The sequence below is a fragment of the Rhipicephalus microplus genome, chromosome 6, assembly GCF_043290135.1.
Source record: "Rhipicephalus microplus isolate Deutch F79 chromosome 6, USDA_Rmic, whole genome shotgun sequence".
Lineage (NCBI taxonomy): Eukaryota > Metazoa > Arthropoda > Arachnida > Ixodida > Ixodidae > Rhipicephalus > Rhipicephalus microplus.
Window position 1 is genome coordinate 73,525,813 of NC_134705.1, and position 18,176 is coordinate 73,543,988.

The window sequence follows — 18,176 nt, forward strand, 5'->3', positions numbered from 1 at the left end:
CTCCGACATCTTAACGCTTAGCCATTTATACACTTCATGTACCGCTGGTGCTCCCCGGAACTCGACAACTTCAGTGCATTTCCATGTTCAGCAGCGACATGGCACAACGGGCGCGTGGTGCGCGCGTGCCATGCTACCCCACTCAGCGTGGGATAGCATGGCACGTAGCGTGGTCAAAGTGCATATATATGTTATCTCGCGTGGTGGCTCACTCAAGTGTGCGTTATCTCGGAATTCGGGCGTTTTGTACCACTTGTCTTCCCAGCGCAAGCGTCATTTGAGGTTACAGAAGTTAAAGAGAGTACGAACGTTATTTCGCTGACTGCCGCAGCCGCGTTTGCGAAATGAGTGTGGTGCTCACACGCGAAGTAGGAATTGGGAACGTTGTTTGCCCTCGTCCTATGTTTACCTGTGCGTTATTTTGAGCGTCTTGGTTTTCGACTGAGCAGAGTGCTTTAAGCGTCGAGCTGTGACAATTGTTTGTCCGCACTCGTCCTGCGTATGCTCATTTCGTGCGTGCTTTCTGCTTGAGGTGTGCGCTGCAAGTTTTCAGCTGCTTGCCGTTCTTTGCGTGACATTTTAATTTGTTACTGCAGCAGTCATTCCATAGCCCTTGAGGCGAAACAATGCACAATGAGTCTTCCATTACCTCTTCGAAGGCACTTTTACTATCGTGTTGAACCAATTCCTAAAAACAGGGATCAATTACGTTTATTCGTGCCTGCCTCTTTAAAACAAAAACTCTTCTGCCTTGTTAATTGTAGCTGAGGAACTATTTTTGATGTGCTAATTCTTCCAGTAGTCCAGAGAACGCAGGCAGTTAATAAATTTAATGCTTTAAGTTGATATTTCGGGCCAATTTCTTGTAAACACCCATGCCATGGAAACAATAATTCAATAAAATGTTAAATGTAGTTACTAAGAGTTGCAACTTGTCAGGCAAGTTAATGTGCACACGCATAATAATAATAATAATAATAATAATAATAATAATAATAATAATAATAATAATAATAATAATAATAATAATAATAATAATAATAATAATATTAATAATATTAATAATAATAATAATAATAATAATAATAATAATAATAATAATAATAATAATAATAATAATAATAATAATAATAATAATAATAATAATAATAATTATATTATTATTATTATATTGAAGATGATGATGATTTGATGATGATTTGTGGGGTTTAACGTCCCAAAACCACGATATGATTATGAGAGACGCCGTAGTGGAGGGCTCCGGAAATTTTGACCACCTGGGGTTCTTTAACGTGCACCCAAATCTGAGCACACGGGCCTACAACATTTCCGCCTCCATCGTAAATGCAACCGCCGCAGCCGGGATGCGAACCCGCGCCCTGCAGGTCAGCAGCCGAGTGAGTACCTTAGCCACTAGACCACTGCGGCGGGTATTATTATATTGTCGTAAAATTGTCTGGTTTTTAAGCATCTGAAAAATCAGCATAATATTACGAGAGACGCCGTTGTAGAGAGCGCCTGAAATTTTGACCACCTGGGGTTCTCTCACGTGCATCTAAATACACGGGCCTCATAAAAGTTAGCCTTCATCAAAAATGCATCCACCATGACCTCTATTCGATCCCATGACTTTCGTGTCAGCAGTTGAGCACAACCGCCATGAGACTATCATGGCACTCCATTGGCATTGTCGTCATTGCCATGTGAGCAGCTGCCTACAGCTAGAACGCCTGAGGTGTAGTGTGCTTGTGAAGGAGACGAACACAGAGACTTTAGGACACCCGTCGGCACAACTTCACAAAGTGGAATATTCTTTAGTTTTGCTTGATAATACTGCATTGTAACACCACTAGGCAAAATAGAGTTGAGCCTAGAGCCTACATTACTTCAGACATGTCCAGCGATAAGCGGTTGTGATGCTTATCATTTCATGTATGTGAATAATTTGTAATAGGTAAATACATGATGTCACTCAAGTGTTGTAACTCTAGCTTATCCTAGCATGCTTTAGAACTTACCGAGTGAATAGGCCTCTGCAGATGTTCAACTGCTGATAATTTAGTACCAGGAAGTCATCGGTTTTGAAAAACATTTATCGTTGGTACACAGAATCATTTCTGCTGCGTAAACTTTGAAATGCACTGACATTGTTTTTGTTATCTCGAGGATCGCCAGGTCCACTGAGGGCGGTGGCGCAACTTCGTCAAAGAAGTCGAAAAACTTCAAACACCCGCAGAAGGACACCGCAGATCTCTCGGCAAAGGATGAGCGGGAACTTGCCGAACCTTACTCGCCTCCAATCATAATGTCTCTCACCGCATCTCCCGAAAAGGCGCTTGACCCTTCCAATTTGAGCGCGGCCGCTGTCGAGCTACCAGGTACCTGCAGCCCGCTAGGAACACATCTATTGCCTGCAGCTGTAAGAACCCATGTATGCTTCCTGTTGAGTTCTTGTTTATAGCATTCGCACTTCTTAGCTCGGAATTACGGCTCTGGCTAGGTGAATCTTATGCACACTTCGCAGCATTTTCGCCATCGCCGTGATGTCTATTGCAAACTTCACACAGCTTGCATAGTTTTTTTCGGGTGTATGGTATGTGCGCTAGTCAAAGCGTGACCCCACTGCCAACGTTCACGGTTCAAACAGAGATTAAGTGCCAGCCTCATCACTCGAAAGGCCCGTGGTGAAATGAGGGAGGGGACATGCAGCGTCACTTCATCAGAATATTCGTACTTCAGAAGCAAACAGCAGGCCGCTCACTCCTTCATTCGCGTTGTGTTGTCGTCGCGAGATATTCGTTTAGCCATAAGTGACGCAAATGACTTTTATCGCTGCAGCAGCTGCATTTGCACTGTGCTTTGCTAATTTAAATGTTTTGCGCATTCTGATCTGGTTGTCGCATCGATTGATCAACGTTGCGCCCGCCACAGTGGTGAACAGGTGGCGCTCCCCCGAAAGTACGAAAATTTATTTCTAAATTGGGCGGCCAAATTTTCTACAGAGTTGGAAATACTCGAGAGACGTTTCCCTATACATTTGGGTACAAGGTAAATGACCTTACGTAGTCGAATTTTACTACAACCTCCGACGTGCTTTTCTTTTTAATGATATTCTGGTTTCGGGATGTTACAATCTTGCAATTAATATTATTACGCTTTAACCTTGTGGCTAAACTATTATTTTTTGTTCATTTTAACGGAAAGTCATTTCGTCATGGAAAAATCATTTCAACCTGAAAGCTCCACAAGATTTTATGTAGCAGTGACTTATATTCTTTTGAATTATATGTTTTATATAGAACGCCTCATTTTATTAGGAACACAATGCAGCAAAAAAGTACATTATTAATTGGCCATATATAAAAAAACATTTCAATTTAAGATTTACCACTCCCTCTTAAATCTCTACGTCCTCATTATGAATATGCATATCAGAGCTACGCTCTTTCGTAGCGCAGGTGTTAGGATGCGCGTAATACCTTGGTACTACCAATGTACTATAGCTCAGTAGATTTTCTGCATAATCATCGTGGAGCCCATGTGTCACCGCGGACCAGGTTGTTAAATAGAAGGAAACGTGCGCAATGCACCAGGACGCTTGAAGTGCAGGAGTCAGTGATAGGTGTGTGTTCTCTTCTTATTTTCTTTTTATTGGAATCAATGATAAAGTGTTATTAGTATTCAGAACAGCCTTTCTTCACAGTAAAGATCCCGGTAGATACAGCATTAGAAAGAAATACGACAAACGGACAAGGAGACGAGCGCTAACTTCCTCGTCTCCTTCCTGTTCTTTTGTCGTCGTTCTGTGCTCGCCTTATATCTACCGCCATGTCATACCAACAAGCCCAAACCGCCACAGTTCTGAACGTATAGTAAAGTTTCAATAGTTGCCACAGGCATACTATGGAACATCCAGTCATCTCGATAGCCTTCTTGCTATGACTCAACATTTCAATATGCACTTATCAGGGTGTTTACACCAATATCGGTAAAATGAGACATTTTATCTCTCATATTTACTTCTAAGCATCCCCCACAACGTGTAATTCAATTCATTTAGGTGTTACTTATTTTCATTTTCCTAGAGCAAGATAACAAACATAAGGGAATAGTTATGCTCGCTGCGAACGCAATATTGTGTTCTGACTAGAGCGTGCAACTTTTAATCGGTTCTGTAAAATGGATGTCTTCTCCTGTCTATTTATTTTGAATACTCGCCGTGATGTCTTGGCACTTAAGGTGTCACACCGCCAATCTCGAGAGTATAGTTACTCCACGGAGCTGCTTGTAGCCAGACTTGCTTATATTGCACTCAATTTTTCTGCGTTAAAGTCATCCCTCATACATGCAGTGGGGCACGTTCAAGGCTGGCCTCTCGTAAACTATGTTCTTTGTAACAGTTAGAAAGCTCTGCTACTCGCCTTAGTTCTCAAAAAGCTACACTGGACGTATCTACCTCGTCACGTGTTTAGATAAAGACAATGAAATTAAAAAAACACTGGTTTACTGGTCGTTGCCGTTGCCATCTTTCCGATACCAACGACAAGACGTCAATACACATGTGTACGATAGAAAAATAAACACAAAGTAAGACTGATGTCTCAAGAAGAAAAAAGTAAGCAAAATACTCGAAAAGCTCAAATACTCGCGGCGCTATAGAATTATGTGCTCATAAAGCTACTCATCGAGAAAAAGGCAAATAATGCAAAGTAACTTATGTGTCGCAGCAGCTCGGAAGCCTTCAAAACACACATCCTTCTCTTAGACCTGCTACATAAAACATTCGGTAGTCGCTCAAAACAGCCCTATGTGATGAGCAAAGGGGGTAACGATAAACAAGCTGGCATGTTCGCACTAATATGCATTTGTCATGACTACGCTCGGCGAGCGGAAAAACCAACAGCACATCAAAGATTTTCGCGCTGCTATCATTCCTAAAAGAGTCGTTACAACTACAATCCAGGGCAAGGTATCACGCACTCACATTGAAAAACAAGCACACAAATATTTATGCGTAACGTTTATCTGATGGACTACAACTAGCCCTATATATGTTCCGCCTCTCGCTGGTAACACACATTCTTCCGGCAATGCATTCCCACGTTTAAGTGAATACTCCGCTAAACATTGGTGATGCTGGATTCCTGTGTCGATCGTTAACTGCGATAGTCTATCACATTATAGTGTATTCTTCCCCAGCACAAACGTTTGCCTCAGATTTATGCATATGCATCTCTCTCGATGCCTTCGCCTCATTCAATGCAGTATCCGAACATCCAGAGGACTAGGCTTTCATTTCGCACTGAGCATAGTTGTGTTCACAACTGCATTTTATTTTCATTTTTCGCTAAGGTGCTTAGAGAAAAGGCAAACATAGTCTTGCTGCACCTTGACATATTGTGGACACGTGATGTACAGTATACTGTGGCTAGGTGCTTTGAGTTGTCGATTTATTCCTTTCGCACACTGCGATGGGCTAGCTAGCATTGTGCATTCTATAACTGCTACAGTAACCACCGTGGAACGCATATGTTCCTGATCTGAACTTCAAAGCAACACGAATTTTTCGTCAGCTCAGAAGTCTTTCATTTCGAGGCTCCACTACATTTACAGCCTAGTTTCCTGGTCCAAATGAGGAAATATAAATAACGTCTCCTTCTCAAAAAGCGTGGAATGTCACATTATGTTGGTCAGTGTTGGCAATCTTAGATTAAGAATAGCAAGTTTTTCAGTCAAACTGATTTCGGAGTACGTGGTGTCTACTATCTTTCTAGAGAGACAGAGAGTGGAAACTTTACTTGCGCACAACGCGGATGATTCCAAATGGTCGGGCCCCTATTCCAGGGCTTCGCTGGCCCTAGCCATTATCTCTACCCTTTTCCGCAACTTGTTGCAGGGATGATATTGTACTACAATAAGGGGGTGTAAAACATTCCTGTAAAAACAAATATTCCCTTAGAATGAAACACCGCATGATATTGTGTCTATTTTGCGTCACTACACCTTTCAAATAATATATTTTACTGTGCAGTAATATTTCATTGTGATGTACATAGAATCACGGTGGTACAAGCACGCTTCTCGTGTTCAATAATAATTTCAAGGGGACTCTTCCTGGAGAGTGAAATGACTCGGTTTATTTCAGTAAACTGTAGTTTCAATGCTAAAATTGAAATCACTCCAGATTTCACATTTTATTGTTAATAATATATACAACAAATTTTGTCATAACCTATTTATGTGAACTGCAGGATGATACAATGTGAGATTGCAAATGTTCGTTATGTCACTTTACCTAAAATTATGACGATAAGCACTTGTGTCGCCAAAAGAAAGCAAAAGGCACAAATATTACCAAACGTGATCAAAGTTTGCGAATGAACGTACGTGACAGACGTCACGTTGTATGCACAACAATAAAAATACTTTAGATCATTTTCAAATGACGGCACACGGATTGTAATTTTGAGTGTAACCACTTCACCCGAATTGGTAGAAATTTTTTGGCACATTGAAAATGCAAGCTCCTTAAAACGTTTATCACATTGTTCAATTCTCATTAATACAATCAGGTTGAAGGCACATCCACACCCTCCAGGATGCCAGGTGAACCAGCTTTTAGGGAAGAGAAAGGCGAGGCAAAGTAAGTTGCTAAAGAATTGAAGTTACTCTAACTGAAACGTATAAGGATACTTAAATTGTGTGAGACGTGACCGGAAACACTGTTGCAGCGAAGTCTTCAAAATATTACTTACGTGGAAGTGGTCGCACTGTGAAGAAACATTTTAACGCTATTTTGCTCTCACTTATATACCTATGTTAGGACAGTCGCATTAACCTAATTTTTTATATACGCCAACGTTTCGCTTTTTCGTTCACTTCACAAACGTGCCAAAAAAAAACAGAAAGTACTGTTACGAAAAGTACCCTAAAGCACTCTGAATACAATCTACTTGAGTACCTTTGTTCTCTTTTGGCTTTAAATACTTACTGAAAATTCGCGCAGTCGCATAGCTGTTTTGAGGATTGTTTATATATGTTATGTCAGATACCTTCGCTTTGTGGAACAGTGGAGAAATTTCGCGTTTAATAGAGAAAATACACTATTTTAACCACTGATACAAGGGTTCTCTTCTAGTGGTATTGACCGAATTGCCAGAAATAATTTTTCACGGAAAAAAGATAATCTGTGTGCAACAGCACAAACGAAGGGAACAAATTCACTGCGTCAGAAACCAGCGCTTCAGAAGAAGTTCTGACGCCGCCGCCGCCACACCTAGTGTTGACGATTTTTTCAAATTTGAGTTGTTAAAACATTGGGAGTAACTTCACCAACGTATGATGCTCAATGCATTGTTACCAGTAGTGTAGCCTATCTGCAGTATTTATCGACACAAGATATAATATATTATGTACATTAAGCCGAATTCTGTAATACGCTAGCGTGTCCGGATTATAGGCTTTCCGTTCATTTGTTGATTGGCTGGCATATGATATTGTTTCTGCTTTTTTCCCGAATGTTCCATAAAACCTTGCAACAATTGCGCACAGAGATGTCCTCTAATGATTGGTATTTGCACACAGGGTCGTCGTGCCCATATTTTTGGCCGTGGCAATTGTAGCCATCCTCGGCGCCATCATCTTTACCATTGTGGTACGCGGACACCACGCTTTCAAGCCTTTCTACTTGAAAAACACCGCAAACGCAAGTGGCACGGTTACCCCAGCCGAGTGAAAACGCTTCTTTCCTGGTTAAAGAAGCTACTACTGGTGAAGACTGGCAATCTGTTCGTAACAGTAAACGGCGATTTCAGTGAAGATTCCTAAGGCAGTGGGCGGCCAACTGTATATTGATGGTAGCTTTGTGCTAGCAATATTTTTCGAAATATCTTTAAAAAATTGCTTTCTATCAAATAAATATTGATTCAAGAAATATTTTGGTTTGCTGTTACCAGAACCTACGGTTACAACCGCTAAACACGTGGCCGTCTCTAGTTTCTTCTTTCAGGAGCCCACGATGACTGCTTGAAATCAAGAATAAATGCTTTTTGATGCGTCGCTTTTGAAGCATAAACAGCCGAGTGCCACATGTCTAATTTTAACGCCTGAGGTTTAGGGAAAAAAATCATAGCACATCCACTGAGTGAATAAAGACGAGTGGGGTGAAGCGTCCATCTGTCCATCCCTCCTTCCATCCATCCATGTGACAAATTATGCGTCCATCCGTGAGCCAGTGCGTCCGCCTGTCTGTCCGAAAATTCGTCCATCTAGTGAACACTCCAACTACCGTCATCTGGCATCTTTTCATCATATATTCGTCCTATACAATTACCGTTATTCAGCGCACGCTTTAAAGACTAAACGAAGGGTCGCTACTACTACAAACACGCGGCGTACGACCCACTGGGTGAGGAACTTCAGCTCTAAAAGCTTACATCGGCATTGTTCACCCCACAATGGCGAATAAAATATGTCAGGGCCCCAGTAAGTACCAAACGCGAGTATTCCGCGTGGAAGTAAAGTATTCTATCATAGAGCCACAGAAGTTCTCGCAGGCTGTTTTTTAAAATATATTCTAATGTTCGTAGAACGTCAACTTTGGCTGCAGTGCTTGCTTATCGATTTGATAAACATTACATATTTGCTCGTATAACACAGCCGTAACATTGGATTAACGTCCATAAATCAGTTAAGTGTCACTCGATGAAGTTTATTCATATAGCAGTGTCTAGATCCACCATCTTCCCGAGCACCTTATCACTTCTGATGTGTCTAATACTCATTTCCTGTTGGGACCGTTGCGCAAGTTTATACAACTCGTTATATAAACTTCTGCCAATGTTGACCATATGTCTGTGTGGCAACATTTGTACATGTATTTAGCCCCATTTTATGACGTGTCGCATAATTAAAATTTACAACATGGTCCCCATGCTTCGCATAACGTCGATTTTCAAGGTACGTGGGACTTGCCGAGTTTTATTTTAGCGATTCTATTTTTTTATATGTCTCTTTTAATCTGTTACATTCTTGCTTATTTATTCCTTTTTTTCTCTTCATCTATCACTCTATTCTTTCTATTCTTCACTATTTATGCGCTGTATTTCACTCTGTCCCCTCCTTTTCAGCATAATACTCTCCCCGTTGTGTTCCCTTACCAAGCGTACCGTCTGTTATACTTACTATACAACGCCATGATATGCTCTGTTAAAGTGTTTGGATAGCTAGGACGCTCACCTCGAGAAGAATTTTGCATGGGCAAAATTTGTCTTTCACTGTCATTATACAACTTCTTGTTTCTTTCATTCTCGCTCTTTGCACTGGTTCTTTCACCCATCATAATAATTTCAATTCACGTCGCCCAAATCAGCGCAGTTGTCCTGGAAGCCAAAAAAGTTGAAGAATAGGACTAGAAAAGCAAGTGCTGATTTATGAGTGAAGTTTTGGTTCACATTATTTTACGGCTTGCTAGAAAAGCTACTCTCTGAAAGGAGGGCTGAAACCACATCATGGCAGTGAATGTCAAGATGCTCCTGCAGAACATCATGCAGGTAATGTCGGTACGCATTCAGGCCGTCTTTAACATGCCTGTTGGTCTGGCCGCCATATGTCTTTCCGCACGTCAGGGGAATCGAATAGATGACATCCAAGAGACAAAGACTCGCCTGTCAGCATCAGAGCATGATTCAGAATTGGCGGAAAATTCGTTTACTCACCTGTCTGGTCTGCAATTTTTCAGCTGCTCAAAACATCACCTGAATGCTGGTGGCTTGGCCAATCATCTTCGAGCCGTTGTGCACTATATTCAATATTCTGCACGTAGGGTAAAATGACTGACCGCCTCTTTCCAAGACAGTCACGCCTGCATTTTCAAGACACTGTCTGCAAACTGAAAACTGTCTTTTCAAGACAGTTTTCATGTTAAAGACATTAAGCAGATTTCCTGTCCCTGAATGAAAATGTGCGTTATATCACATTGTTGTTAGAGGCTCCAACTGTTTAGCAGAACTGTGGTGCATATCGTAGGGACAACGCTTTTTAACAGTGCTGATAAAAGAAAGCTTGGTGATAGTCCTCTCAAACGACTGAGAATGAGCTGAGCTGGCCAGCCAGAGTGGTTTGCCACTTCTTGCTCATACAACCTGCAAACTTAGGTGGGCTCAGTTGAAATCATGAAGTCAGGAACCTACCAGCTGTCACCATCGGATATCGTTTGTGAAAACAAGTGACTGCAAGGATTCGCGGGAAACGACGAAAGTATCGAAGGAACTATTCTGCAGATTTTGACAACCACACTTTGCCCCATGTCCACAAGCCTTACATATCAATATGTCGTATTTGAGCTTGCTTCACAAGGTGCAACCTTAGTCGGCAATACAAATGTTACTGAGAACGGACGTGAAATGTGGTCCGAAGAACACTCTAGTTCTTTGTATGCAGTTCTCATTCCATGAAACATAGGTGGCCTCAAAGCAAAAGCAGAGCAATTCCAGCAGGGTTCTATTCCGAATAACAATACACTTATGAAAGCTTGGAAACCCGATAGTCAATGTAGGAAATTGTGGGCAGCGCCAACATAAAGATGCAGAAAGAGGTAGTTGGATGAATGCGTTGGATGAAGAACGAGTAGACAGAGGTTTGGGTATGTGCAGACGAAAAAGAAGCCTGGTTCGTATGGAGTATAATCCCCTAGTATATCCAAGGAAAATGCAAAGGTGCCATTCTGGACAATCAGAAGTGACGATCACTTTGTTTCGATGTCGTGTCCAACCATTAAACGTTTACTGACACAGGGCTGGTCTGACGGTAGTATCCCTCTGCCAATTCTGCGGGGAACTTGACAATATTGCACATTACTTTTTTCTCATGTTCAAGATACTCTCGTGTTATAACTCGACCTCTAATTACTCGTTTTGCAAAATTAGGCTTGACCTTATCGGAGGAAAATGTTTTAAGCTTTGGTACCTCAGGCTTGAGATATTGCCACAGGGATACCTTTTATGACGCGTGTAATTTCATTACAACAACTCAACAAATATCATTTTAATCTGCTATTTAAAATTAATAATCATTTCGTTAAGTTAACATCTAAGTTTTCATAATTCTTCACAACAGGTTAATATTGCAGTCTAGAATACAAGCTCAAAAGTACATTACTTGTAGTTAAATTGAATCATTTAGGTATTATTGCCTTTTATCTCTTTATTTTGGTATTGAACTTCATAGTTTCTTTAAAACAACTATAAACACTCTCAACACTGCATTCTTCATTTTTGGCAAATGCCCAATGTTGGTATGTTTCATTTACATAGAGAAACAAACAAACAAACTGTGAAGTCACCACACGAAGCATCCGCCGAGTCTGCTTTCTAGTACCTGGTGGTTTAGTATGACATGTCTGCGAGGTGTCAGTTGTGTGTCGCACGGCAGTGTTTTTAGTTGTTAGATTTCCATTGTTTTTTCTCTGCTCTCTGCCTTGATTGTACTGTACTGTGAGTACCCAATGTCTCCTTTCTTTTCTGACCAGAGGTCTTTCCTCTAGACGGCCTCTCTTCCCACTAATGACATGCCCATAGAGGCCTTTTTGCGCAGTGCTATCCAAAGCGTTCTTGTTGCCCTAGTAGCGAACGATGGGGGACTAATCCGTGTCAAGAATCCGAAGGTTATTCAGGAGGAGCTGAGGAAAGTGACCCCACTCTACCAAATCATCACCGATGTCTGACAGTTTTCCAGACGTGGCATTCTGTGCCACTCTCCGGACCAGGCGTGCATTTCTGACCTTTTAAAGTTCACAGCGTTTGCATCTCAACCAGTAAGCCCATTTATTCCGGCTCATCTCCATTGCGTAGAAGGCCTATATTAAGGTGTAGATTCGGCTCTGTGCACCTCAGAGGTCTTAGAAATGTTTTTAGCGGCAGAGGCCATATCAGTGTACCAATATTCACGAGTCGTGGGAAAAAAGAGAGTCCCCACAAAGTTGGTCATTGCAACATATGCAGGCGTAAGCAGACCAACAGAGATTACGGTATGTCCTTCAATTTACTGAGTTGAGGCTCTCGCTTCCCACCCGCTTTCATGCATCCAGTGTTGGCGATACGGCCATACCTTTAGGGACGCCGATCTTCTCCTCAATGGTGCTTATGCGAAGAAGAGCATGACACGAAAACGTGTTCCTCGTAAAATGAACGATGATGTGTTTGCCAAGGGGCTCACCCTGCTGATCATTCAAACTTCCCAGCTTTGGAGAATTTGGACAATTAAATATTAGGCTCTATCCCTACTCAAGATAAAGTGCAAGTGTTTATATACGCAGACAACTTGGCCTTCTTTCAGCTTCCAATAGCATACACTCGTTGTACAACACTTTACAATCATATTTAAATGTTATAGAAGTATGGTTTAGTGACTTGCGCATGTCGCTAATTGTTAAGAGAACTGCTCTTTTTGCATTTCCTTTGAGTTCTCCTGAGAGAATAGCAATGATGTACGAACAGGACTTCATTCCACAGGCACACTCAATAAATAATTTGGGTGTAATATACATAGCAAATCCTAATTGGAGTTCACATATTGAGTACATTGTGTCTAAGGGATTACGTGCGATTGGGTTGCTTAAACGCATCAGCAATGGTTTAATTGGAATGCATAGAAGAGCTCTGTTGATGACATATTCCATGTATGTCCGCCCAATATTAGAGTGTGGATGTGTGTTGTTGATGCTGATGCTGATTACCTCTTACGAATTACGCTTACCCACAGAGGGGGATGGGCCAAGAACCTGGCGGCAGGATACTTAAATAAAACTAAAATGAAAATGAAGCCAATCTAAAAAACCAGTTTAAAAATATTACTAGCAAAAAACAAAAATGTTTGCTGAGCAAGCGGTGAAACCATCTCTTGTTTCTGATTGACATAGCTACGAATTATAAACTAAAGATCCGAAAAGGTTAGGGTTCACTGGCACGGTAATCATTTAGTTGCGTTGATGTCATCAAACACAGTGAAGCATATATCCCTGTGACAGTAACCTAATGAAGTTCCGCCAAGAGACAAAATTACTGGTAGATTTACTTGTATTTACTTGTATTGTACGCGTGTTGTTCTATGGGGGACCCACCTATAAATTACGTCCTCTTCTTTCTATAGAGCGTGAGGCATTGCGCCTATGTTTAGGCCTCCCTACGTTTGTCGCTAACAGTGTTTTCTATCATGAAGCACATCTGCGCTTTCCACAAACTAGGTTTCACATACTGACTGTTCAAACATTTCTGAACATCCATGCCTCCACACAGGGATGCTCTTATTATGTATTTATAAGCGAGCTTTTCATATTTTTTTTATTGTGAGTGGTCTCGCCTGCGTCGAACTCCAATGGTTTATGTGCAAAAATGTTTACAGCCATAAGAGGTAAAACTTTGTGATGTGAGTTTCTCACTGGTACGGGATCATACGATAAGTATACAGTTGAACGATATAGTTCGTAAACATGGTAAACGTTTGCCAATAAAATATTTGAATGAATTGCTCAAAGACCATCTCAATAGCCTACAGATTAGTTCTGTTATAGCCATATATTCTTCCGGTAATACCAAGAAAGCAGGAGTGGGCATCTACTGAACAGCAATAAATTTGTCTAATTCACTGCGACTGCCCGATTTTACGCCGATATTCCAGGCAGAATGAATGGCAGTGATTATGGCCATACGCAAGCTCCCAACATATACCTCTTCGGTTGTTATACTAACCGACTCTTTGCCAGTTTTCACTGCTCTGATAGCACCAAAGACATCGCCTTCTTTATTAGCATTTCATACGTATATACCCAATCGCATTCATGTTATCCGATTGGTTTGGATGCCAGGTCACACTTGAATAACACTAAATGAAGTGGCGGACAAACTAGCGACAGAATAAATTCAGGGCCCCGTCCCTAAAATTTCAATATCCTGCTGCCTATATGCAATCACGCGACTTCAAAATTTCTGTATACGGGAAGAACACTCCAACCCTTCTGTTCTAAATGGCGCACATTTTGAGCACCATAAGTTTGAGTAGTACAGCGTCTGGTGTGCAATAAGACAGTTTGAAGTGACAATCACTAAAATTGCGAAGAAGGGTTCAAGTTTTATTCTTTTATTTATACACACCTGGATTTGTTTCTTCCTCTAACTGTCACTATTGTACACAAACAGAAACGATAGCGCACTTTTTACAGAATGCCGCAGGTGCTGAAATTTAGGGCGAAAAATTCTAATACCAGCTTTCCAAAAACACGGACTTGAGCTGTCTGAAACGTTACTGCTCTCCCTAGGGGCTTGGGTACTATAGGTCATTGCTACAGGGACATATATGAAGCAATATATAACTATATAAAACAATCAAAACGGCTATCATGCTAATTTTACAAGTAAATACTCATTACTCAATTTTGTCATTAGTATATTCAAATATTATTTACTGTATTTGCCCTTTTATATTTTTGTTAATTGTTTGTTTTATTTTTTAACATTTCATAACTGCCTGTTAGCACAACTAAGCCTTTCGTTCATATAAAATATATTTCGGCGTCCCCCTCCTTTTTTCCCTGAAATGCTACTGCCACGCGATTCATGGCCGATTTTCCCTGGTGGGTTGAGCCGTTAGTCTTGGGTCCAACCAACCAAGTACGAATAAAGAAGAGGTCGACGGTGAGCATCGCCATGGGGATGGCGGCTCGTTCTTTTCTCAACAATTTGGTGCCGCGAAACCCGAGATAACGAACCTTTAGCTGTGAGACAGAGTGGACTTCAGCAACATCCAACCGCATCTGTTGCGTGCAAGACGTTAGCTGAAGCCGCCATTGGGTGAATCTTTATGTGCGAGGCCTAACCCTGCCCGTGACCCAGACCGTGAAGCGGGACGTGTCGACGATGCCCGTTGATTCAATATGTGATGCTCTGTGACGGATGGCAGGGAGACGCCCATAGTTAACCTGAAGGCGTGGGAGGCCAGTAATTTTTTACGTTTCCCGACACTGTACCAGACATGAAGGCCTTAATCAAAAGGCGTAGTCGCACACAAAAGACCGTCAAAAAAGTCATCGCTAGCATAAAAAGTGTTCTCCATCTAGAACGCCCCCAAGTAAGTGAGTTGCAGAATATTCACCACGTTTGGACAGACCAGTTCGAGCTTCTTAAAGGAATGGATGAAGAGATAGACGACACGAATTGACATCGATCACAGAAGCAAAAATAGAGGAAGCCGATATTTATGTGCGCAAAGTTATTCTGGCAATTATTAGAGCTGAATACAAGGTTGAAGATGCGCTAAAGCCTCAGCAGGCTCACTTGGAAAAAATAAAGCGAAGTATCAGAAGTGCACGCGGAGGTGCTCTCATTGCCTGTGGCACAACCATCTAACCACAGCTTTATCAATTGCGATATTGTCACACGAAAAGTTGACGGCTCAACCCAACGATAGATTGAAGAATGTCTTGAAAGCATACAGACTAACCTTCTGTGACAGGTCCCGTTAATTCGCGAGGCAGTCGCCGGGCTAATTCTAAGGGCCAAAGTATCGGCCCCCCGAACCGCACCACGAAAGCGTGGACAATTTAGAAGTGGTCCTTTTTGGCACCCCAGCTGACGCCGGCTGTGGCCCAAGGAACAAGTCAGAGCCGAGAGTTGATAAACAAAACAAAATTATAATCACAATAATTGCAGATGAAAACGATACATAAATATGCACACTCGAGAATAGTTGAATACAATATGTCACCAATCGAACAATGTACTACACAGTACAATCAGTCACACTCGAAACAACGGACAAAGACAACAATACGCACTACAATGCAGTCGCATGCATCGAACAACGTAGACACTTAAAGACTAAAGAGTTCGAGAACTTATTGAGTCCAAGGTACTTGGAACAAAACACTGAATGATACTCTTCCGAGAATCACTCACTCAAAGTCCAGAGTTGTGGTCGTTCCGCTGCCCCCGAACTTTCTCTTCCAGGAAACCTCGCATCTTCAATTGGCCGCTCTCCAGGCTCCAAACTCCTTCGCCGGAAACACGTCGGCTTCACACATGCAGCTGTTGCCACGCGTCTTCGCTCGACAGCGGTAGACACACACTCTTGCCTGTACCTCGAGCCTTCACCCCTCAGGTGGAAATCCTCTTCTTCTCCCCCTCCGTCACGGAAGACAAAAGGCTTCGCCCACAAGGCGGAACACCGTACGCACTCTGGCGCATATTTTCTTCTTCTCCTGCTTCGTCACTTAAAACAAAACCTTCACCCACTGACGCGGCGGGATACCCAACGCACTCCGGCGCTAACTTCCTTCTTCTCCTGATCTCTCATCTCGGCTGCTCGATTAAATACCTTCCGCGCGAGATTCCAGAAATATTTCATCATATCGTCGGCGCGATACGCAGCGAAGGCTGGGAGAAGAGGTAAGACGATACGGGGCCGTCCGCGACGGATGACGCAACCCGGCATCACCACGCCCCTTTCCATCGAGAAATTTCCAGGTCTTGCTCGGCCGCCGACGCGAGGAGGTTTCGTCGGCGAACCTACGCTTCCGAGGGAGAGAGACGCGCGCCCGGGGAGTCTTTGGATGTTTGTTTTCTTTTTTTGATCGTTGACCTCGCGGCGTCACTCCGGCGTTTCGTCGCGAGAATTCGGCGGCGCACCTTTTTTGAGCGCTCGTTTTGTGACACTGCCCCCCACTTTAAGAATATTATCTCATAATACTCAAAACCACACAAACGAGCGCGAACAGCCCCCACACTCTCAAAGACTGTAACATAGTCCGTCGCTCATGACACGTCACATTCACAATAGATCACTCAATACAATTGCACATTGTAATTCATTCTCACAACACATGAAATATAACCACAGGTACATGAGTACAACACTCCATCACATATTCTAAACAATACAAACGTACGAAGTTCTCTCATCACAACATTTGTACATTACTATATATCACATCACCGTAACAAACATTTTGACTCACTCGACATACAGTTGTGACACAGGATGACAAGAACATTAACACATCATATGGCACTCAGCCCTGCCAAACACATTCCGATTCCTCCTCAGCACCTATCCTGTGTACCTTGAGCGGCGCTTGCGCCATTTCTTGTGGTGCTCGCTCGACCTCTTCTTGTTTTTGCTCGTCCTTTTTCGGCAAGCCCTTTCCAACGACGGTATCTGAGGCGGCGTTTCAGTCATCGTTGTCACTTCCGGCATTGTTAGTGGGTCATAACGTTCAACAGATCCTGTTTGGTTATTCACCCGCCTGTTCATGTCACGACATTGGGCCTGGCTGGCCGACTCCGTCATCTTTACATTGTCGGTCAGCTGAGGTCGAGCCGACGTAAGTTCAGCTGCCCAGCACGTAAACTCATTCAATACGATCATGTTCTCATTCGCTGTCTCTTGCGCCCAGATTTCACCTTGGGCACGAGTGAAATCCTTCACGGGATTGTTCTCTGCTGTATCTCGCGGTCCCTGTGTCAGCGGGAGCTCCATCATCGGGTCGTTTTCCAAACGTTCTGGATCATTGGGCCCTCGCGCCCCGTTATTGTTACCGATGACGAGGTTGTACAGGGGAGTCGTCATGCATAGAGCGGTAACCTTCCCGCTGAAGTACGGGGTTTCGACCTCAATTTCTGCTTCGGGAAGCATCCGAACCGTACTATCAATTAGGCAAACTGGTTTTGTTTTGCCTGTTAAATCACTTTCTCGTACAAAATTTCTCCGCACGATAATGGTGGAGCTACCGGTGTCTTTTAACGCCGTAATCTTCGTGCCCGCAACTTTTCCAGGCAGCGTTGGAATTCCTTTCGTAACACCGGTTGGCTGTTTTGTCATTACAGCACCCACAATAGGAAGTTTTTCCCCATTTTTCAACTCTACTAAACCGTCGGTGACGGCATCAACATCGGATTTTTGTGCGGCTAGCACACAGGGTACCTGGTGAGTTTGACTCGCTCCATTACGACATGCGTCTGCTTTGTGCCCAGTTTGACCACACTTGAAACATTTTAATACCGTAGGGCTCGTAAGGACCGTTCGACAGTTGTTCGCGCCATGACCCACTCGGTTACACAGAAAACATCGTGGAACACTCTCCGGTGCACGCTTCTTTTCCTCGGGAGCCGATTTTTTCGAATCTTCCG

At 42.7% G+C, this 18,176-nt stretch overlaps 1 protein-coding gene across 7 annotated transcripts in view; it reads left to right on the forward strand.

The window, feature by feature from the left end:
• LOC142765308 (uncharacterized) overlaps nt 1-18,176 on the forward strand; it is a 125,320-nt gene that overhangs the window by 4,199 nt on the left and 102,945 nt on the right. Inside the window, exons 1-2 of one of the 7 annotated variants that reach the window (XR_012884160.1) lie at nt 1,406-6,643; nt 7,585-10,604. The exons of 5 other annotated variants lie outside the window; for them this stretch is intronic. Coding sequence is in view for 1 of the 2 variants with exons in the window: in XM_075866069.1 (XP_075722184.1) it covers nt 2,306-2,419; nt 6,573-6,643 (185 nt within the window). In the remaining variant the exon portion in view is untranslated. Of the gene's footprint in view, nt 1-1,405; nt 6,644-7,584; nt 10,605-18,176 lie in introns of those variants that run through there. One more of the 7 variants, XM_075866069.1, reaches the window with a different exon arrangement.